Source organism: Neolamprologus brichardi, chromosome 11, assembly GCF_056152115.1.
Source record: "Neolamprologus brichardi isolate AB-2024 chromosome 11, ASM5615211v1, whole genome shotgun sequence".
In the NCBI taxonomy this organism is placed as follows: Eukaryota; Metazoa; Chordata; class Actinopteri; order Cichliformes; family Cichlidae; genus Neolamprologus; species Neolamprologus brichardi.
In genome coordinates, this window is record NC_142114.1 from 7,472,802 (window position 1) to 7,495,140 (window position 22,339).

General features: G+C 42.5%; 2 protein-coding genes across 3 annotated transcripts; both read left to right on the plus strand.

The window, feature by feature from the left end:
* The first annotated feature begins 68 nt into the window (after positions 1 to 68).
* Positions 69 to 5,204, plus strand: nsmce2 (NSE2 SUMO ligase component of SMC5/6 complex). The gene is made up of 6 exons (XM_006794923.3): positions 69 to 462; positions 1,160 to 1,272; positions 2,009 to 2,162; positions 3,010 to 3,101; positions 3,558 to 3,664; positions 4,363 to 5,204. Exons 1-6 carry the CDS (start codon positions 348 to 350, stop codon positions 4,472 to 4,474), a joined length of 693 nt encoding a protein of 230 aa, XP_006794986.1. The 5' UTR covers positions 69 to 347; the 3' UTR covers positions 4,475 to 5,204.
* Positions 5,205 to 6,805: 1,601 nt separating this feature from the next.
* lratd2b (LRAT domain containing 2b) lies at positions 6,806 to 9,117 on the plus strand. 2 transcript variants are annotated; one of them, XM_006794921.3, is made up of 2 exons: positions 6,806 to 7,023; positions 7,330 to 9,117. In XM_006794921.3, the coding sequence occupies exon 2, from the start codon at positions 7,520 to 7,522 to the stop codon at positions 8,342 to 8,344; it is 825 nt and encodes a 274-aa protein (XP_006794984.1). In that variant the 5' UTR covers positions 6,806 to 7,023; positions 7,330 to 7,519; the 3' UTR covers positions 8,345 to 9,117. The 2 variants fall into 2 exon arrangements, with proteins under 2 accessions (XP_006794984.1, XP_006794985.1); XM_006794922.2 differs by lacking the exon at positions 6,806 to 7,023 and adding an exon at positions 7,182 to 7,226.
* The last annotated feature ends 13,222 nt before the right edge of the window (positions 9,118 to 22,339 follow it).

Below are 22,339 nucleotides of genomic sequence, written 5' to 3' on the forward strand. Positions count from 1 at the left end.
AAAAGGCAGTTTTGTTTTCCTTCCGTTTAACATATTTTGTTAAAGCTTTTACCTTGAAAAACCATACCCGGAAGTTAGAAGTTAGCTTCTGTTGTGGCTCCGTTTTAGCGGGTGATTTGTGTGCGTTTGTATAGCATCCACAGTTTCTATAGTTTATTTACGTTTCACTTGTTATTTTTATTCTAAAACCATTTTTGAAACAGGTTGTACTTGACGTTCATGTAGGTGTCGGTCATTTTTCCGGCAGAACTAGATACCTGTTAGCAAGCTAGGCTAACGTTAACGTTAAAAGCACGTTAAATTTAGCTCCGGTTTGTAGTCCCAAAGTAATAAAGGTAGCTTTCACAATGTCTCTGAGCGCTGTTCACGGAACTCTGTCGAGTCTGAAATCCTGTCAGGCTGATATCGGGACAGGTATGGACATTGTGACAGACGTGGCTATGGACCTGGCGGAAGCTCAGGGTAAATATTAAAGGTTTTCTCATCGTACTGCTCACCACCTCCATCTGTAATCTCTACATTAATTATTCGCTTACCAGATATATTTTGACGTCTATAATTCATGTTTTATGTGCTTTAGATTTGTTTTTAAGATTTATAACTAATTTTGGAGCGTACATTTACAGTACTATGCAAAAGCTTCCCATCATTTCTTTATAAATTGGCTAAAAAGGAGCCAGACCTTCCTATAATGTTTTCAAAATAGTCTTGTGCAGCAGTTCTTTGGGCTCTCTGGAAATGTTGCAAGGATTTTCCTTGGACATTGACTGCTTTTTTATTGACCATTTTTTTAGGAATGTTTTTCATTCTTTGTTAAGCCATTGAATACTGGCCTATGAATCACTTTAATATTAAAAAAAGAAGGCACCTACCTCAAGGAACCCAGTGTCATGTCGACATATATTAAATAACTTAGCAAAGACCTGATTTTAAGTTGCATAATTAGGCACTTTGTGTTTTTGTGACAGGCTGCTAGTAACAATTTTTTTTTAGTTGAATCTATGATGAATGCCAAAGATAACACAATTGGACAGACATTACATAGGATTTTTGCACAAACAAGGTGATTCCCAAAGATCTGATAGTTGTTTGTGTGCGTGTGTGTGTTATGGTGTGACTGCTTAAGTGATTACTTCTTTGGTGTGCACTTTTGTTAAAGATGACGAGATGAACCCGGGCATCAAACAGATGGAGGCCATGATTCTGGAGTGTGCCAAGCTGGACAGGGAGATTAACTACTTTGTTGATGTGGTGCAACAAGTTACAGCTGAGGTGAGAGCAGCCTGAAGGTTTCCTTGCATTAGGTGACTGAGATAATGGATATTACAACAGTGTGCTTAAACCCTGTTCATTGTAGGGAAAGTTTTGATGCACCATTTGACTGTTCTGCTGCATAGTGTAGAACCATCAGTTGATGCCTAGTTGACTCAAGAGGAACATGTTGTTGAAATGCTAACAAGAATAAAAAAAAAAAAAAACCCAGCAAAATGCAACACTTGTGTGGGTAATAAGGCAAGAAGTGGAATGCTGAAATATTATTGTCTTTAAATAATCAGTGCATTGTTAATGCTGCTTTTTCTGCGTAAAGTCAGAGCTGCATATTAGAGCTCTTAAATGTCACAGTTATAAACATTATGACTCATAATGAAGTCAACATAAAAGTCAGTTTAGCAACATTTTTTCAGCATTTGAATATTTTCAGTGATAATGGGGAATAGAGCAGAAAGTGTCCCATGGGATCACAACACACGCAGATTATTCAGCTGCATCAGATTCTACCATTACTAACATACAGCTCAGCAGGTTAGATCACATCGTCAGGAATGGCTGAACATAATCTTGTGCAGAGTGCAGCATACGTCACCATGGTGACGTAGCCGATGACGTGGAAAACTCTTAACATTATGTTCAGAAGAAGACGCAAACCTCGGGCATTTGTGAAGCATTTCTGAATTAAATACAAAATGTAGATTATTGCAAATTATATAACACATTTCAATCATTGTAGGTAACCACGCAACAGCCGGAGGCCATGTTCAGCCTGTCTGCCAAAGTGAAGGAGCAGTTCACAGAGAGAATAGCCCAACTCTCTGACGCTGACCTGCACACTCACCAGAAAGTAATGGCTTTCAAGGAAAGTGTCAAAAACTCTTTCAAACAAGGTAAGGCCTGTGGAGAGATGGAGGAGATTTACTTGAATTGGACTCGCCGCAGTGCATTCAGGACTTCTAATGGACGTTGATAATAGCAGTGTTATCTGAGAACTTCTTGCTGAGCAGAGAGATCTTGGGATGTGCCTTTCTTTTTTAGGATAATTAGCTTTATTTTAAAACACGCAGCTTCCTTTGTTTACTGTTGAATGATTGTTTCGCTGTCACCCTGTGGCTGTTATTTTCTGCTTTTTAACTCTTACTAATTACAGCTATGCCGGCCTCATATAGTGCCATGCTTTTGTGAGTCAATGTAGACATTATAGGCTACATTATGCTAAGTATGTTATTTTCACGAGCTGACTTGAAATGAAAATGTCTGAAAAAAGAGCCAAATGTGATAACCCACTTTGAAGCATGAACTTTGCGAGCCGCAAATCATTGGCGATCATTGCAGTGTGTTCTGTGAGGGCTTAGCCCATTAGTATTCACTGAATTAGTATTACTTCATGTTCCTGTTAAGGGAAACAATTTGAGGATTCAATTCTGCTTGCTTAAAGGCTGAAATATAAATATGTTGAATAGCATAATCCTATGGAGGAGTTTACAAAGGCCACATATAGAGGGCAGTTTTTAATACTTTGGGCTCAAGTTAGCCTTTGAGTTCTTCAGTAGTTGTAGATGTGCCAGGACAACAACTGTAGATATGAAATTTATGCGCAGACTAAAAAAAGTTTTGTGTGTGCATGTGTGTGCAGTAAATGTTGGTGGATGGTGGTATGTGCCATCAAGTTGAGTCATTTTTACTCTGAGTGGACAAATGGAAGCAAACCGCATGTGCATTGTGTTTGTTTTTTAGCTAACCAGGAGTCAGCAGAGAGCATGGAGGAGCTCGATGAGGACATCGCTGTGACACAGAGTCAAGTCAACTTTACCTGCCCGCTCACACAGGTAGATTGACTGATTAGATTTGTAGATTACAGGTAGATTAATCCAGTGTGTTTTCATGCCTCTGTCTTTGCCTCAGAGGTGTTATGTTTTCATTGTGCCCATCTATGTGTCGGGGTATTCCTTCAGTTTAGGCACAGACATTCATTTGGACTAAAGGTTGAGCTCATTAGAGTTTGCATGGTCACAATCCAAAAAATTTGGGGGCTAATTATGACAGAATTTCACATCAGTCCCAGGATTATTACAATATTGGTGTCTTTCATTTGGCTCAGGCTAAAACATGTTAGGTGGGTGCCAAAATGTGTCTACGCAGAAAAAACCAAAACCAAAATCTTGACTGTAAGATGATGTTCCTGCAAAATGCATCATTCTGATCTTGCTTGCTTGCTTGTTCAAACTGCTTTTTCAACAAAACACAGGTAACTTGAAACTTATTCTTTTGTGCCTCTGTTCAAGGTGGAAATGGTGAACCCGGTAAAGAACAAGAAGTGTAACCACCACTATGATGAAGCAGCAATCCTAAACCTGATCAAAACAAGAGACAGCCAGAAGAAGAAATGCTGGTAAGACACTGCATCTCTGAGGACCGTTAGAAAGTGGAGTCAGGTTTTCTAGCAGTAAATAACACTGCAGGCTGGTGTGGGACCAGCAGGCTGCCTTAATTTACATTGCCTTTATTATGCTGCTTTGATGTTGGAGTCAAATTAAATGTGGCTGATCCTGCAGGAACACTGATAAAATCCCAGCAGCAGTGTTGCTGAAAAATAAACTTGCCTATTGTCTTGGGTCCTGACTGTGGTCACTGCACTCAATTACTGCAGCAGTATGTTTTCCTTGTTGAGATTAGGTTTATGCTTGAAGAAATGGTGTTGTACCTGCAGTAAATGGCATTTCATCACACATCCCTTTCCCAATGCTTTAGCAGCCTCGAAGTTCCCACCGTTCAAGTCATCCAGTTTATTACAGCATGTGTAACGTCAGGGGACTCCTCAGTGTAGAATGCAGACATTATAATAAGAACACAAAAGATGGAAGTCTGGCTGCTAATAGGCAATCAGAATCAAACTGCGAGCACTGGCACAGGAAATAATAAAGCAAGTTTAAGCAGATGTGTAACAACTTAAGTTACTCAGCGATGAACGGGGCAAAGCTAATATGAAACTGATGCACAGAAAGCTTTTTTTGAGCTGTTCTGCAACTGTTTGTGTGTGTTTAAATGTCTGAAGCAAGTTAAGGTTCTCGGTGTGTCTCTGCTCCCTAGCTGTCCCGTGGTGGGCTGTGGAAATACAGATGTAAAGGATTCTGACCTCATTCCTGACCAGATGCTGAGGAGAAGGATCCAGAGCTACAAGAGGCAGAAAAAACGGACTTAATAATGAACATTTCTATGGAAATAATCAATAGTTAAAGAAATACATTTTCCTGTAACAATTTTGTACACTGAGAATCTAGAATGTTTATATTGCCATCTACGCTTTTATATATGACATTCTTTTTAAACTCAGATTTGTACCTTGCAATTTTTGCTGCTCCGTTGAATCTGGATGACATGTTATAGTATTTAATCTGGAGTGTAAATAAATAGTAATAGTGTTTAGTATTTTCACAGTCTGCGGTGGCTAGTTCAAGAGTCTATCTGATGCAGTAAATCTACTGAACCACGTGAGGGCAGTGTTTGCTTAAAGTCAGTGCAGAAAGGTGCTTCAGGGTTTTGAGAATCTCCTAATTTCTCAGCTTCACCTACATCTAGGGTTACTGGCCAACATGGCAACTGTAGATCCAAGAAAGGATGATCTTTTACTTAAAATAAAATCCTTCAAAAAATGGGCTCAGTGAATGAGCCATAAACAAACAGTTCTTTTACATCTGTGGGAATGCACTTATGTGATTAAGCCTGCTCTCGCTCCTTGTGAAGGGTCTTTGTTTCAAAAGAAGAAACAAACAAAGGCTGCGTTGAGATGAAACTAGGTGAAGCTAATCTTTTAATAGCCTTGCATCAGGAATAAAAAAATATATATCTGTAATTGCCCTCTCTCTACAGTGAGTGCGTCAAACAGCACTAAGATCATTTCACCAGTGAAGCTATTAAATGGCATTAAATGACTGGCTAGTGTTGACTCATTCATTTCTCCACTCTACTTCATTTTGAATTGCCATTCTGCAAATCTAATCTTGTTTACTACACAACACGTGAAGTCACTGGTAACCCCCCCACACACACACAGAACACTTACTTTGAGCAAAGTGCACAGATGAACACACTTCAGCGTTCACCACATCACAGGAAAGAACCATCGAGCCGTTTCCTTTGTGAGGATGTAGAAGCGTAAATATCCTCGGGAATCACAATAACCGTATGGACACACAGTGCTGAGAAAAACAAACAATTTCTCACAGATGCTTTCTTATTTCTGGTTCTTGTTTGATCTGGAATTCACATTCATCTCTGGCCTCAAAAAGCTCCAGGAAGTAGGTGTAATGGATGGCTGAAACACTGTAAGCCTGGATATAAGGCCTGTCCAAGCAGGATTTTTACCTTTTGGCAGGAAGTGAACATATTATCACTTCTTGGCGCATGAGTCTTGGCCCGAGCAGCGCTTGAGCTGATTGGAAAGACGGGCCAGAGAACAACGGGCCTCCAATGAGACTCGCATTTTAAAATTCTCCTCTGACACAAGTTTCTTGTTTTCCTTGCCAAGTCCAGGAGTGGCCTGGTTCTGTTGACACACAGGCTTGGCAATAAAACAACATTCTCTAAGGTTACCCACATGACCCACCCACCACCTTCTCTAAAGTGAAACAATTTCTGTACAGCATTAGGCTGCTGAAGACTACTGAGAGCAGAAGAAAAACCTAAACAATTGTGTGGCTCCCGTGTTTATGTAAATCCTCCCTGAATGGTGCTCCTTTATTAGGATTCCTGTGCTGTTACTTGGAAACTTGATCTCAATGAAGTGCATTTCACTTTTTCCACATCCAAGCCTCACTGAGCTCAAAAACAGATTGGCAGGTGAGATGTCAAAGTCCAGTGTTTTTGGTTTTGTCCTCTGAGTAAACACACAACTCTCTCTCTCTCTCTCCCCCCCCCCCCCCCCCCCCCCCCCCCCCCCCCCCCATCCAATTCTATAAAATTCATTTGGATGTGACTGCATAATGTTAGCTTTTGCTTTTCTACAATGACACAGCCTGAATTTAAATAGAAACCTGTTAATAAAATATGTATGCGTCGCCTTGGTTTTGCAGCATGTCTGAGTTAAACAAGTCAAAGTTGTCTGTAGGCATGAAAAACTGTCAGTTCCCATGAAGTTCCCACTAAATGGGAATTTTTGATGTCACTTTTGTGTTATTTCCTGTTTTGTTGTTTGTTGTGATTTAAAACTCCATTACGAAAAATCTAGCGCCATAACTTTTTCTTACCCTCAAATATAATAATATATAATTCCATTTTAAGGACCTGCTAGTGGACATACACTTAAGGCTTATTGCGTAATCCCCTCTCGTCTTTCATATTGTGAACATAGTTATGGCCTTTATTATCGAAATTTATCAAATTTCAGAGCTTTTGGGATCCCGGCGTCAGTTTAAAATATTAACGTCTCCATTTCTAATGTTCTTCTGATTTTGACTGAAGACTGAACACGCAATGAGGCATAAAAGGCGTACTGTCGCTTTAAATGACAACACCTCCCAGCAGTCGCTGGATCCTGGGCGAGTTTCGCTGCAAAGAAGAAGAAAAAAAAGAGAAAAGAAACAGCCCACAGTGGTTCATGCTTCAGTCTATACAGCAGAGCAAAGCACAGCGCAACAGCTTACCATACAGGAAGGAGAGCAGGTGCCAGCGCACTCTAAACTACTCCTTATTTTACTGATGAGACAACAGGAGCGAGTGAGACAGCAGCTGCTGACTGAAGCTGACCTGCAGGTGAGTGTCTGCTGCCCCGCGAGCTTACATTCAAAAATAAAGAAGAAAATCAGTAAGTGTAGAGTAGCTACAACTGAGACAGGCTGACGCGACAGGAGCAATGTAGGTGATAGGATACAACACTGAGGTGACAGGAAAAGTAAAAACTGCAGCAATAAGAATAGTTGTGTTGGGATTGTTACGTGGAAACTGTGAGCCAACAGGTGAGTCACACCTGTTAGGACTAAGCGTCACAGTTTGACTTGAAGAAATGCCTCTAAATTCAACCCCCTTTTAAACACATCCGTCTTGTGTGTTTCCACATAGATCGACGCAGTTGGTGTTCAATTGGAGAAAATCTGCTGGACATGGATTATTGGTGCCCTTCTTCGCCGCTTTGGATTTAGTTAGTCCCTGCAACCTTTGTTTTTTACGTGTAGTTCCCGGGGACGCCAAGAACAGGTGGATCCTGTTTCTGTGTCAGGCTCAAACCGGCTACCACTGACCGTTCACCTTTATGGGGAATCAGGTGGAGAAACTAACGCATCTAAATTACGCGGAGGTGCCAACGTCGGACCCAAATGGGTTCGACCCGGAAGACGACGGACCGCGGATTGGCGTGTCTTATATTTTTTCCAACGACGACGACGACGACCAGGACGACAATTTTGATCACTTTCCAGCGGACAAACACCAGGTAAACCATGAAGAGAAGCCCTTTGACCCCCGGGACGAGCTGGAGTGCGCGATCTATTATCGAGAAGAGTGCGTCTTCGAAAGAAAAACCGGAGCCGCGACTCACTCCGCGGAAAGTCTTCTGAACAAGTGCAGACCGGGAGACCTGCTGGAGTTCGTGGCCACTGGACAGTATCCACACTGGGCTGTTTACGTCGGGGACTTTCAGGTGGTTCATTTGCACCGGGCTGAAATCAAGAACAACTTTCTCACCGATGTGAGCCAGGGCAAACAAGGCCGGATAGTGAACAGCCTCTACAGGTACCGCGCGCTCCCGCCAGAGGTGATTGTGCGCAACGCGCTGGACCACGTTGGGTCAAGAGACAGGGAGCTGTACTGGAGAAATTCTGAGTGTTTTGCAGCCTGGTGTCGCTTTGGCAAACGGGAATTTAAAATCGGAGGGGAGATCAGGATTGGGAAGCAGCCGTACAGGTTAAAACTGCTGTTTTCTGAGAAGAAAAGTCACGTCCTGGAATTTCAAAGCCTGGAAGACGTGATTATGGAAAAGAGGAGGAACGATCAGATTGGTAAAGGTGCCGTGATGCAAGAGCTGGCTAACCATTTGAATACAACACATGAACTCAAAGAGGAGAATTTTGTTAACTGACACTGGATGCTCTGGTCATCTGGAGAGGATTTGAGGTTCCACGGTGATGTTCCATGCTCCATTTAAGCGCTTAACCCATGAGGTCACGTAAACGTGTCCACTGTGCCAACAAATGTGCATATTCAGAGGAAGTTTATGGTGCATCATGAAAATATTTTTCACCCAGAGGAATTTGTGACTTCCAACTAAAATGCTTTAACAATGATCAGCGGGGTTAAAGCGACATTTCCATACCCTAATTTGCATTGAAAACAAATAAAAATGAACACACCCCAGTGGCAGATATCCCTCCCTCCTTTTATAAGAAAATGAGATTTCACTCTCTACCCCAGGTTAAGCAACCTGTTATGGCGGATACAATTTGCATTGGAGCTTCACCTGCAGTCTAATCAGTCGGGAATGAAGTTAGAATTTAACTGCCCTTAATTATTTTTCTAATCCAGCAATGCTTTGCAGAGAGGAGCAAAAAACTGTCCCTTTAGTCCTGACTGACAAGAGTGCTCAAGCTGCTTGCTCCTGCACAACTCAGGTGTTGGAGACCAACCCACAGAGTGGAAGAGAGAGACGGTTACTCAACGTTATGGTGTTTCAAGCTGGTGGATTGCCTTCTGTTGCTTTATATCCAATCATCACACAGCTTTACCTTCTCTTGGACTACTTTGTGGACACTGTTGACGGCTATGGGCACTTTTATTAATTCACCTGTTACAACAGTTTATTTTTTGAAGCAGAAAGATGTTTGTATGAAGGATTATGGAAATAAATATATATATTTGAAGAGTAAAGGGTTTTCTTTTTAGCAAATGGTTGGCCTTTAAATGTTTTCTGAGAGCGTTGGTACAGTGCTAATCGATCGTTTCAAACCACCAGCCTCAAGAGAGGCCGCTCTATATCCTGCATCCTGAACACCGGCCTTGTTTTTTGCACATTGCTTGGCAATTGGAGAGCAGCTACACCCCAAACAATTCAATCCCAGCTCGCAGTTGGAAGAGCCACAGTCATACCTGTTCATCTGCTGCTTTTTGGTTTGTGGTTGCATGCAGGAAAGTGCAGGCTACCCACACAGTTAAAGCTGCCAGTTTTGATCTAAATATTTTCCTCCGAGCAGCAGCTCCCTGAAACTACTTAAACATCTTCTTTGTTAGGCTGTGTCAAGATGAGTTCCAACTGCGCTGGACATTTTTGCTTTGTTTACACCTCTGCTTACTGAAGATAAGACTTTTTTTTTTCTTGAAATTTACCCAAAGGCTAAAAATGTTTCACATCCATATTTTTCTCTCCTTCCCTCTCCTTGAGCTACATCATTTATTAAACTTGGGGTAAAGGTGCAGTTAAATAAGGGTACAGTTTTATTTCTATTGGGAAACAGTATTACAACAATGACTGAAACACTTTGCAGTGTGTTCACATACAGAGGCTGCAACGGAAATTACAACAGGCTGTGAGGTTGTTTGAAATGCCAGACATCTTGTTTTTTCCCTCCCCCCTGTCTGTGCTTCAGAGGAAACCAGTGATCACGGGTAGTCAGTAGATGAGTTACTTTTTCCTCTGGTGATATTTGCGTGACGATACTGCTGTAGTCATTTTCGTGCAGGTAAAGGTCCCACTGGACTCAAAGCTGGATAATCATCAGCACCCGTACTGAATGGGAAAGCTGCCGAACACATTAGCATTTCCTCAGTTCTCTGTGGTCTGCCACGGTGATAAAATACGAATCGTGTATGTTTATGTGGTGCATATTTATGATAATCAGTCATATTTTTTCTTTTAGCACCTACAAACACACACAGTATTAAAGCAGCCGCCAGTGGAGTTGTGTAATTGGGATTATTAACTCACATTTTTCATCATATGTGACAAAGCTAAAATTGAATTACACGTACTTCATATATTACGTTCAGTTTGATTTACTGGTCTCTACGTAAACTGTATCATGCGCTATTGAACTAGTGTATGTAATGAAAACCACACAGCTAAGAAAAAGCTAGTTGTGAGTTGAGTTGTGTACTCTGCAGCTGGTGCAAATTTGATGCTGCCTTGTGGGGTTTTCTTGCAAAATGCAATTGATTTGAAAATGTCTGAAAAGTTTTACTAGCTCTTTGTCTTCTTCAGTGTCTTGGTTAACACGCTGCAATGCTACATCCCGCATTACTTTACTGTCAGCTGCTGATATGCAAAATAATGTCAAACTGACTGCATGATGCAAGCAAAACAGTCACCTTTTGTAGTGTCACTGGTCCAGAAGTTCACACAGTGCTTATAGTTAAGCTCATCTTCAGTTTAATGAGAACCAAATTGAGTCGAGTGTCCTAGTAAAACTGAAAACTGATCAAATTCAAAAGACTCTGGAAAAGAGCCATCAGTGTGATATGCAGCCATACTAGAGGAGGTGTGATCACTTTTAAAGATTTCTTTCACTTTTTGTTTTATAAATATCTTTTTTTTAATTTTAATTTTTTTTTTTAAAAAATCTGTAAAAATCAGGGCAAGATTTTTGATTTGACACGTTGACTCATTCATGTTGCATTTTGGCCGATGAGTCCGTCGTGTTTCCTTTGCAGGGTTGGAGGAAAGCCCACATCCTTCTGGCAAACCTGGCAAGGTTGCAGAAGCTGGGGACAAGCCAGAGCTCCAATCAAACCCACCCTGTGTTTACAAAATGTTGTTATCTTAAAAAAAAAAAACTTCTTCCCACACGCAAATATGTCTGAGCTTTAAAAGAGAGTGCTTATGAGGAGATCAGATCATATCTGACAAGCCTACAGGAAGTGAGAGTGTATTTTAGATGTGGCCTCGAGCAGCGGCGAGATTGTTATCCATGTGGGACAAACACTGTGTAGTGTAAATATGGATTCTTTGAGGACATTTGACAATTTCAGGTTATGTTCTGAACTACTCAGAGTTTGAATCTTACCTCAGGGGGTTTTATTAGATTGCCAGCGACTCTTACATGGAAAGGCTTGCCAGAAGTTAGGATTCTTCTTAACCATTAAAGAATGGGATTGAGAATGGCTGCTGGGGTAAAGACTGTGCTTCTAAGATATGATAGTGAAACAGATTATTACGATTACTCCAGCTTTTGATTAGCAGTGCCATACTGAGCATCTCATTTCAATAATGACAAGCACAAGAGCCATTTTAACGGCTTACTGTAAGAGTACGAATGTATTTCCTTGCCTGTAAAATCCTCTATCTGCCATAGACAGGAACAGAGTGCTGTGGGGTTTTGTTTGTCAGGCCACTCTCTCTGCCCACTCACCTGAATCATGTTTATGAGAGGCATTTCCATGTGAATTAGAGAGTATAATGAAACTCCAAAAGCCCTTGTAACTCTAAAATTAACTACACTGCATTCATTACTAATCATCGATCCACAGAGCTGCAACTTACGCAGCTTTGTTTTCCCCCTTTCCTGCGATGAACTTTACTTAGACTTAGCACTACCCACTTGTGCTGGGTTAATTATTCATATGGGACTCCCACCAGTTTGACATGGACTGCGCCGTGTTTACCGTCGGGCTCAGACTGGCGCTGCGCTGTAATTCTTTCTCGTCCCGATGTGGGAATTGTTTTTTCAGCCACACAATGGCCATTTCCTCCCACTTCCATGGTGTTTTCTTTTTCTTTAAAAAAAAAAAAAATCAAAGAAGCAATCTGGTAGCCCAGTTTTACTGTGTTTTTGCTTTGACTGCTTCTTTCCAACTGCAGAACAATTGAATGCAGGTTGACGCAGACGATCTGGCAACTGACGTCCTGCTTCCTTCCTTTTGTGGTTTCTTTCACTTTCTCATGATAGACATGGTTTTGTAGGGATGAGCAGCAGAATATGAAGGTACCCCCCCCAGCAGTAAAAGCCAAAGTTGGGGAACTGCTGTGCTAAAGAAAGATAAATTGATCAGTTCCAAGAAGTTATGGTGATTCACAGGAAATAACATGGAAACAACACAAAGCAGCAAGTAAGAGCGGCAAAGTCAGACTTGCAATCACATGTAAAGATATCTTTGTGAGACACAACAATGTCTTTGATTTGATCTGACTAGAGGTAGATTACAAATTCTTGGACAGCAGGAGATGATGAGAAGCTCCCGAGAATGGAATCAAGGCCCTATTCTCGTTCGAGGCGCCGTGTCCGCTCAGCTGGGGCTGTCTGGTTTACATAAGCAGAGGCGGACAACAGGAAAGGGCTCGAGGAAACTTTCAATAAAACTGACCTCATTCTGTGGTTGGTGATGAGGGGATGAATAAAAGCCGGGGATAGAGGCCTCGAGTTATGACCTGAGAGTAAAGGAACAGAAATCTCGCTGGTTATTAAACTCTCATACTTGAACTTGAGATGTGACTGAGAGTTGTTGCCTTCAAGCGCTCTGGCCTGTTTGTCACTTCAATTATTCATGGCAGGCTGATTCAATAGCTATCAACATTCATCTTACTCTGAGTCATCACAGGATTTCCCGCCCCGCATCTTTAGGTTCACCGACTTTATACCGAGCGGATAAGCAGATGTTAAAGGTCATTTTTCAAAAATCTTGGTGTTACATAAATTGAGATACTGCTCACTTTTTCTCTTCAGACATGAACCTCAAATATTTACAAAGGAACTGCACGTTTTGGAAAAGCGTTTTTTTTGTGAGGGGTGTTTCTTCACCTGGCAGTAAGAGGCATAATCCCACAGGAGTCTCTTTTTCATCAATGAACAACGCAGGCTTGTGGGGGACCAAATAAACACTTAGCAGAGTTTCTCCTGTTCTGTGATTTTAAGGAAACTGATTCTCCTTTCTTGCCTGCATCGTCCCTATTAACTTATCTTCTGCTAGCATATATATTTGCATAGTTTTAGTTGAATTATGCCTTTCGCTCAGACATCTCCACATCTGATTTTTTGTGCAAACTGTGCCTCATTCTGCTCTATAGATTGCCAACTTTAGAGGTGTTTCAGAAAGAAGAAGCAGGAGAGCAAATATCGGTAAAATCAGAACAGAGTCACAATCATTATCAGCTGCAGGTTGGAGAAAAAAGTTAACATTTAAGGAGATCGTATCCCTATTCAGTTTCTTGGCAACTATTCTGTCTATACCTTGAATTGAATTGGAAACCCGAAGCCTGGTTTAGTTTATATTAGCTGTAATTGAGAAACTGCCTGCATGGCTCTGTTCAACAGTAATAAAATTCACGGACAATGGTTACTAAAGCTCACTAACATGTTACGTTTCATTTGTTTAACTACTACAAATAACAACTAAACACAGGAGTGCAAAAATCACAATTACTGGTTTTACAGGGAGTAATGTGCAGGACTATTTCATGGTTGGGTGCAATGACTTCCTGAAGTTTCTGCTGAATGCAAACCATTGATGACAAGACAATCTATGCTGAATATGAAGTTTTAGCCAGCAGGGAATTAGCTCAGCACAAATACTGCAAGCAGGTGTTCAGTCACCTTGAGACAAAGCTAGTTTGTTCCCTATGTGTTCATTTTTCATCCTTAGAAATTCCAGTCATGGTAAAAAGAAAACACACCTGCTGTCAGTTCTGAGGTTTTATTTGTCAGGACATAATAATGTCCAGTCTTTTCCAGGCCTTAAAATGATTTAAATACAGCCTCACACGAACTGCAAAACAAGATATATTAAACAGTGTTATTATTTATTTAGTGAAAAACTAAGCCAAAATGCAGAAGCAATGTGTGAAACACTAAGTACAGCCTTAGTGCTTATATAGGAATTAAGAGGGTAAGTAGAATAGAGGTCGTACTAATCAAATTAACTTCATTTGTTGATCCTCAGCAAGTGTGAGCGCCTCTATAGAAGCAGAGGATTGGCAGTTTGCTGATCAGGAGCATTCACGTGTGTGTTAAGGAGGAAGCATATGATATTAGGGAAGTAATTGTGGCTATCCAACATGGCAGCACAGCTTAGGTTTGCAAAGTTGCATCTAAACAAACCACGAGACTTCTGGAACAGAGTCCTTTGAACAGACAAGACAAAAGTGGAAATGCTTGACCATAATGCACAGCACCATGTTTGGCAAAAGTCAGACACAGCATATCCTCAATACTGCATACAAACTAGGGATGATGATTTTACAGCCAGGGGACCTGATGGTCACTGAGCCGACCGTAAACTGTTTTGTACACAAAAATGTTAGAGAGTGAAATGTGAGGCTTACATTAGGTTATACAGCAGCAAATCTACAACAGAAAAAGAAAAGATTCAAAATGAGAATACTTTATGAATCCCTAAGAAAATGATTTGGTTACAGTTGCTCCAAGACAATAAGAACACAAACAGACTGAAATAAATTAAATTATACAATATATTACAAAGTTACAAAATATAAGAAATAGCTCTAATTTATGCAAATAGCTTCATTATAAATATCCAGAATATTACAGACATTAAAATGATATAATTGACATTTTACTCTAAACTGTAAACTGTGAAACTTTGTTATTTTTACTGGTGAGGATGTGGAAAGGGGTGTAACTACTGCAGTGTGTACTGTGCGTTATATGGAGGATTTTTAATGGGAGATATCCACAGGCAGGGATGATTTCCTGTGTCGTTCAGTGGTGCATTTGGGTAATCTCAGTCGCTCACTGAACGTGCTCCTGTGACTGGCCAGCACATCATGGAGTGGGTGGGTGGTATTGTCCAGCATTTTCCTAATCTTGGACTACATCCGCCTTTGCGACACCACCTTAAGGGAGTCCAGCTCCATCTCTACAACATTACTGGCCTTGCGGATCAGTTTATTGAATCTGTTGGCATCTGCAATCCTCAACCTGCTGCCCCAGCATGCAACAGCACAGAGGGTAGCACTGGCCACAACAGACTCATAGAAAATCCTGAGCATTGTCCGACAGACGTTTAAAGACCTCAGCAGCCTCAGAAAATAGAGACGACTCTGGCCCTTCCTGTAGAGTGCAGTGGTGTTTTTACCCCAGTCCGGTTTATTATCTATGTGTACTCCTGAATTCAAGGTGCTGCAATGGCCCAGTCAAAGTCAAGACCTCAACCTGATTGAAATGCTGTGGTGGGACCTTAAGAGAGCTGTGCATAAATCAAACCCTGCAAACCTCAGTGAACTGAAGCAGCATTGTAAAGAAGAGTGGGGATTTTAGAAAGACATGATGGTGTGTACCTGCTTTAATGGGTGAGAAAACATTGTGACTCAAAACTTGTTCATTATGTTTGTGTCCTATAATCCAAATGAACTTAATATTATTTAAAATCTTCATTCCAACGTGTTTATTTTAGAATGTTCATCAGAGACTAGAACTCAGCATGCTGAGATAACAATGATGTCACGGACAGAGAGACAGAAGTGCAAAAAGAACAGAAACTTCTTACTAGGAAAATCAAGTAAACAGTAATGAAAGACTCGATAATATCAGAAAGAATTAGACTCATTATTAGAATAGCAAAGAAATCAAAGCATGAATCCAAAATTCAGCAGATTAAAAAAAAAGAAAAAAAGAAAAAAAATTCAAAACTTCAAACACTTGGAAAAACAATAAAACCTCAACAGAAACCCAAACTCTGATACATTCACAAAGAATCCAAAGCAACAAAACTTTAGGACCACTACAGCATGACTTGCAGGCATGATGGCGACGTTCAGGCTGTGACAGCAGATGCTGAAGGGGAAGAGGGTCTGCACATTGTTAGAAAAGGTTATACGCCAAGCGACATTTACTGTGTGTGTGTAATTTAAGCAAACGTAACCTTTGCTTTCTGCACATGCACCGTGCATGCGTGTGTGAATAGTTAATAAACTTGTTGATATTTAACCCGCCCTCCGGGTTGACGCTCGTCCATATTAAACTAATTAAATCATTTCTATTTACACAACAGAGCCTGATTTGCATTTCCACTCTCAGGTTGCCGTGACAAAACCTCGCCGTGTCTGCCCACCGATGGAGGGAGCTACGATTTCCTCTTTTCTCTCCAGCTGATAAGCATCCCATCATCCTTTGTGGGTGTCTACTATGAAAGCAGATGTGCTCAGTGGCAACCTGGACATCCTGCTGGCTTAATCAAAGATATGGAAATGGAAGTATTAGTGTCAGAGTGTGAAAGACTGCGAGAGCATCCCTACGTGCGTATGCTTCTGCATAACTGTGAATTCATTGCACGTGTGTGTGTGTGCGTGGCAGTGAGCTGGTGGGTGGCGGAGAAGCAGAGGTCTGGCCCTGCAGGCTAGATCTTGGCTGCTGATAACGAGGCACTGTTGGAGCTAATAGAAGGCAAAGCCAATTTAGACGCACTCAGCGGCCCTCTCATATCACCGCATTGACCAGATTGAGGGAGAACTCAAAGATGAGTTGTTTGTGCATCAGTATGTCACTGCTTGGGACTGCAGTCTAGACATAAGTTGTTGAAAAAAGAAACACAAGAGGCAACAGGTCTGGAACTAAATCATTTTATGCTTTTGGAGGGGGTTGTTTTGTGCTGCTGCCCTGTCTGCTGAGCAAATAAAATCCACAGATCTCCTCTGTTGATATATTTATAGATTCTACACACATTTATTGGCACAAAACTGAGCTAAGTCTGTGTTCCGTGCGTTGTTTTAACCGGATCAGTGCAGAGCTGCACTTTGCTTCTTGTAAATTTGTCACAGTAACACATCTTAGCAGGATAATTGCAGTATCCCAGAGATGGATCGGCCTCCCATGTGTACTGCAGTTTTATTGCCTTATAATTATAATACTAATTACAAAGATGTATTACAACCCCCCATGTGAACAGATATATGTGTGTGTACACACACACACACACACACACACACACACACACACACACACACACACACACACACACACACACACACACACACACACACCAATCAGAAATACTGTAGCCGATGATTAAAATCTCAATGTGAAAATGGGAGGCAGTAATGACTACACCACTGCCTTCCCAAGCCTGAGTGTTTGCGCTGAAGCAACGCTAATGCCTCCCTTTAAAGGTCTGACTTTGAGATTTATTGTCAACAAAACTCCTGATTCCAGTTTTAACAAATTGTGTCAACAACAAAGAAGCAATTAAGCTGCATTCGAATTTCCACAGCTTGTTATTACGAATCAAAACTTTAAAAAAAAAGAGATCACCTACGCTACCATCATTGCGATTGCACGACAATTTATTTTATTGCTATGTTGCAATGTTTTCACCTATGAGAGTTTCTTCTTGTAAATGAAGTTGTGCCTCGGTCCTTTTCTCCTGCGCACCTGTCACTGCAAACGTTAGTTCGGTGGCGACAACAGCGGAAAGGGACAGTAATTGTAACAAGGCTCTTATGTGTAGCATCAATCAGAGTACAAGAAGTGCAGTAAATTGATACAACTTCACACTTGGAGCGTTAGGTTCTCTGTTCCAGGGGCATATTACAACTGATTATACACTGTTTGTTCATTCAGAGCCAAGACAAAGCGGGGGCACACCCACACAACCTTCCTGGATCTCAGAGGATCTCTTAGGACAATGGTAGGAGGCTGTACACAAGGACGAGGTTTGTCGCCTCACGCACAGGCAGGCAGGCGAGAGCGGATTACGGTTTGAGCCCAGTGGGAGGCAGGAATTCATTTCAAAAACAAGTCGAAAGTGAATCATCTGGGCATACAGAGCTGGCTGAAGAGTCATTGATGCTGTCAGGAAGGAAACAAGCTATTGCTTTTTCATCCTCAAATGTGGACAAATTGATGACCTCAGACTGACACACACACACACACACACTGAGGCAGGCGAAGACATTTACATCATGGACTTGCATTTTCTCTCCAAAGACACTTATCCTGTGTCCACAAATGAAGGTAAACCTAACAGAGAGATTGAGGACTCTGTGGATGAAAATATGCTCTCTTTAAACTCTGACTGAAGTTCATCAAAGTGCATTCTGCCCCTTCAGCGAATCCAGTTGTGCCTTGATCCTTGGTAGAGACCCACTGATAAGTAGTTAACTCTTTCATGATAAAGACTCCATTAGTGCTGCACACGGAGCTCCGAGGAGGAGGTGGTGGTGGGGACGATAACTCCATGTTCCTAAACAACAGGCTGACTTATCTCCCACTGCCTTCCTGTCCAAGATATCCTGTTTTTCCTCAGAGGCAATGTCATTATCATGGAAAAGGCCCAGCACGTGGACATTTTTAAGTTCACAGATTGCGCTGATATTCTACCCACTTTTCTCTTCTGCATGGCATTTTCCAAGATCATATTAGCTTAATGGGTTTGTCTCATGTTCGGCGTTGTTGTGAGCTGCTAGTACAAAGGTTATCTGGGTGTCAAATCCCTGCAGCGGTTGTGCAGACACGCTCGTGGAGCTGTACCTATCTGAAGGCACGGTCTGTTTATACGAGAAAAGCAATTCAGTGATTTCCTTTTTATAAAACAACATGCAGCTTCGTGGCTCCTCAAATCACCCCATACCCAGCACCTGAATGCAGAATTCGATACCTACAGTTCACCCACATGCGCACAATGATGAATACGATCTCGTTTTCTTCCACCGTGTCCGCACAGAGGCGTGCAAATATTCAAATCTATGTTTGGCATTTTCAGATGAATTATTCAGGCCTAACATCAGAGGCTTGCATGAATTGAACATACAATACCCTGTCAGAGGCTGGCCATCTCTGACTGGTGCGCTCTGTGTTCGGTTGAATGATGAACACGAGCAGTTTGCCTCTCCGGCCATCCTCTCATTGACTTTTAATGCAAGCGTGTGGAACGTCTGATCATTAAAAATCTGAGCGGCAATGTGGAGGCTGAATAAAATCAAAAAGACAACACCCCCAAGTGCCCCTGTCTTTCTTTCTCTTAGTCTCTCTCACTGTCCATTCATTAATGATATCTATAGCCCTTTAAGCCCTTCATGAGTGTTGGTGGAGTGTCTGGAAGCTCTCTAATCCCCACGTTGCTCTTTATTCTGCCCATGATGCTCATCCCCTCTGTGTCAGATCCCGAAGCCCCCGCTAATCCCCTGGTAGCATTGCGCACGGGGCCCCAGCTGTCAGATCCCATGCTGCGCTGCTTCTTGCCCGGCTAATTTGTGGCCCTGCTTGGGATGCTATTGATGTCACCCGGGCCCGTCTAGTCCAATAACTTTTTTTCCCTCACTCCTGTGCTCTTTCCCACTACCCTGTTTCTTTCTTGCTCTCCCACTTTGCCCAACCCTCTCTTGCTCTCTCTTTCTCTCCCCTGGCTGATGATGAAACTCCCAGCTGGCTCCAAGCTCAGGCTTTTGTTCCCTCTGTTGTATTAAGAGTCGATGTCCTTTCCTCCGTGCCTGCACATTACAAATCTGCCAGAGCCCTTCCTCCCCTTCCACCAAACAGCTGAACGGACGTGCACTGGAGGTGGCTGAGATAAATACAGCACAGAGGGCAATTCGAACTAAGCAGCTGAGAGAACACAGACTAAGCATTTAAATGATGGCACATTAAGAATCCGAGGAATTCTTAATGTGGCCTAAATTCTAAGAAGTTCAATTAAGAGCGCTTAACAATGCATCAGTATTCTGGGTTGCTGTCTTTTTTTTTTAATGAGAGGAAGGAGGTGGGAAGAAGCACACAGGAAAGGGAAGGGTGGAGGGTGAGGGTGTGTGTAATGATTAGAGCTGTTTTCTTTCATTATAAGCTCCTCTGCAGCTCAGTGGAGCTCAGTGGGCTGCACAGAGATTTTGGACAGCTCGGTGTCGCCCACCCAGGCTGCCACCCGCCTGGCACGAAACAGTGTAGACACAAAAACACCAGCACAGGTGTAGACTTCAGAGCTTTTACTGAGCATAGAGAGAACCACGATTGCAATATGTTGAAATGTTGTCGCTTCCTGAATACAAAGTTTATGATTTTTGAAAAACAAAACAAAACCCAAAGCAATCAATGCTGAAAATGGGAACTCTACAATCTAAAAAAAAAATTCTGTGCAAATAAAATGCATTTTACATATTTTTTTATTTTGTATAGTCTTACAAAAACAGACACAAGCTGTAGTTGTACTTTGTGTACTTTTCTGTAACAAGTAGAATGTAGTTTCTTTTGTGTATACTTTCTTAGCTGAGGTTTTAAAAAAACTAATCAAGGACGTTGCTCCATTATTTGCCAAGGATCTGCATCTTTTTTTCTTTTTTTCTTTTTTTTATATGGCACAGACTGTACAAGATGGATGTACAAGATGAGTGCTTACTCAAAATATTTGCTCCCTTTTTTCAAATAAAAATGTATATAAAATCATGAAAAACTATGGAGAAATTACAATTAATGAGTACACATTACAATTAATGAGTACACATTATCCATTATCCATCTATCCATTTCTTCCACTTTTCCACTCCATTTCTTCCACTTTTCCACTACACCTTGGACATGTTGCCAGTCTATCACAGGGTTAACACAGACAACCATTCATACTCAAATCCACCAATACAGCCAAATTAGAGTCAACACTGAGCCTAACACCCATGTATTTGGACTGTGGGAGGAGAGTGCAAACAACCTCACCATCATGGTGCAAGTAACTTATGATACAAAGAGTAAATCCAGCATCACACAGATATACAAATTGAACCCCAAGTTGCCACTCTGATGTGTTGAGAGTATGAATATATAAATGTTATTTTAAAAACATTAAGAATAGAAAAGGTGCTTAAGTGACTATGTGGGTGAATGAGGCTTATAGCAGGAAAATTCTTTCAGAACTTCAAACTGTAATCAAGATCATCCATCCATCCATCCATCCATCTTCATCCGCTTTATCCGGGGCCGGGTCGCGGGGGCAGCAGCCTAAGCAAAGAGGCCCAGACCTCCCTCTCCCCAGCCACCTCCTCCAGCTCATCCGGGGGAACACCAAGGCGTTCCCAGGCCAGCCGAGAGATATAATCTCTCCAGCGTGTCCTGGGTCTGCCCCGGGGCCTCCTCCCGGTGGGACATGCCTGGAACACCTCACCCAGGAGGCGCCCAGGGGGCATCCTTACCAGATGCCCAAACCACCTCAGCTGGCTCCTTTCGATGTGGAGCAGCAGCGGCTCTACTCTGAGCCCCTCCCGGATGGCCGAACTTCTCACCCTATCTCTAAGGGAGATGCCAGCCACCCTTCGGAGGAAGCTCATTTCCGCCGCTTGTATCCGCGATCTCGTCCTTTCGGTCACTACCCACAGCTCGTGGCCATAGGTGAGGGTAGGGACGTAGATCGACCGGTAAATTGAGAGCTTCGCTTTTACACTCAGCTCCCTCTTCACCACGACGGACCGGTGCAGCGTCTGCATTACTGCAGCTGCAGCCCCAATCCGTCTGTCGATCTCCGGCTCCCTTCTCCCATCACTCGCGAACAAGACCCCGAGATACTTAAACTCCTCCACTTGGGGCAGGACCTCATCCCCGACCCGGAGTGGGCACTCCACCCTTTTCCGGCTGAGAACCATGGCCTCAGATTTGGAGGTGCTGATCCTCATTCCCGCTGCGTCACACTCGGCTGCGAACCGCTCCAGTGCGAGCTGGAGGCCCTCACCCGATGAAGCCAACAGAACCACATCATCCGCAAAGATCAGAGATGAGATCCTGAGGCCACCAAAGCGAAAGCCCTCCGCCACTTGGCTGCGCCTAGAAATCCTGTCCATAAAAATTATGAACAGAACCGGTGACAAAGGGCAGCCCTGGCGGAGCCCATCACCCACCGGGAACGAGTCCGACTTATTGCCGGCAATGCGAACCAAGCTCTTGCAACGGTTGTATAGGGATCGAATGGCCCGTAGCAATGGGCCAGACACCCCATACTCCCGCAACACCTCCCACAGGACACCCCGAGGGACACGGTCGAATGCCTTCTCCAAGTCCACAAAACACATGTAGACTGGTTGGGCAAACTCCCATGCACCCTCAAGTATCCTCGAGAGGATGAAGAGCTGGTCCAGTGTTCCGCGACCAGGACGAAAACCGCATTGTTCCTCCTGCATCAGAGGTTCGACTAACGGACGAACTCTCCTTTCCAGCACCCTGGC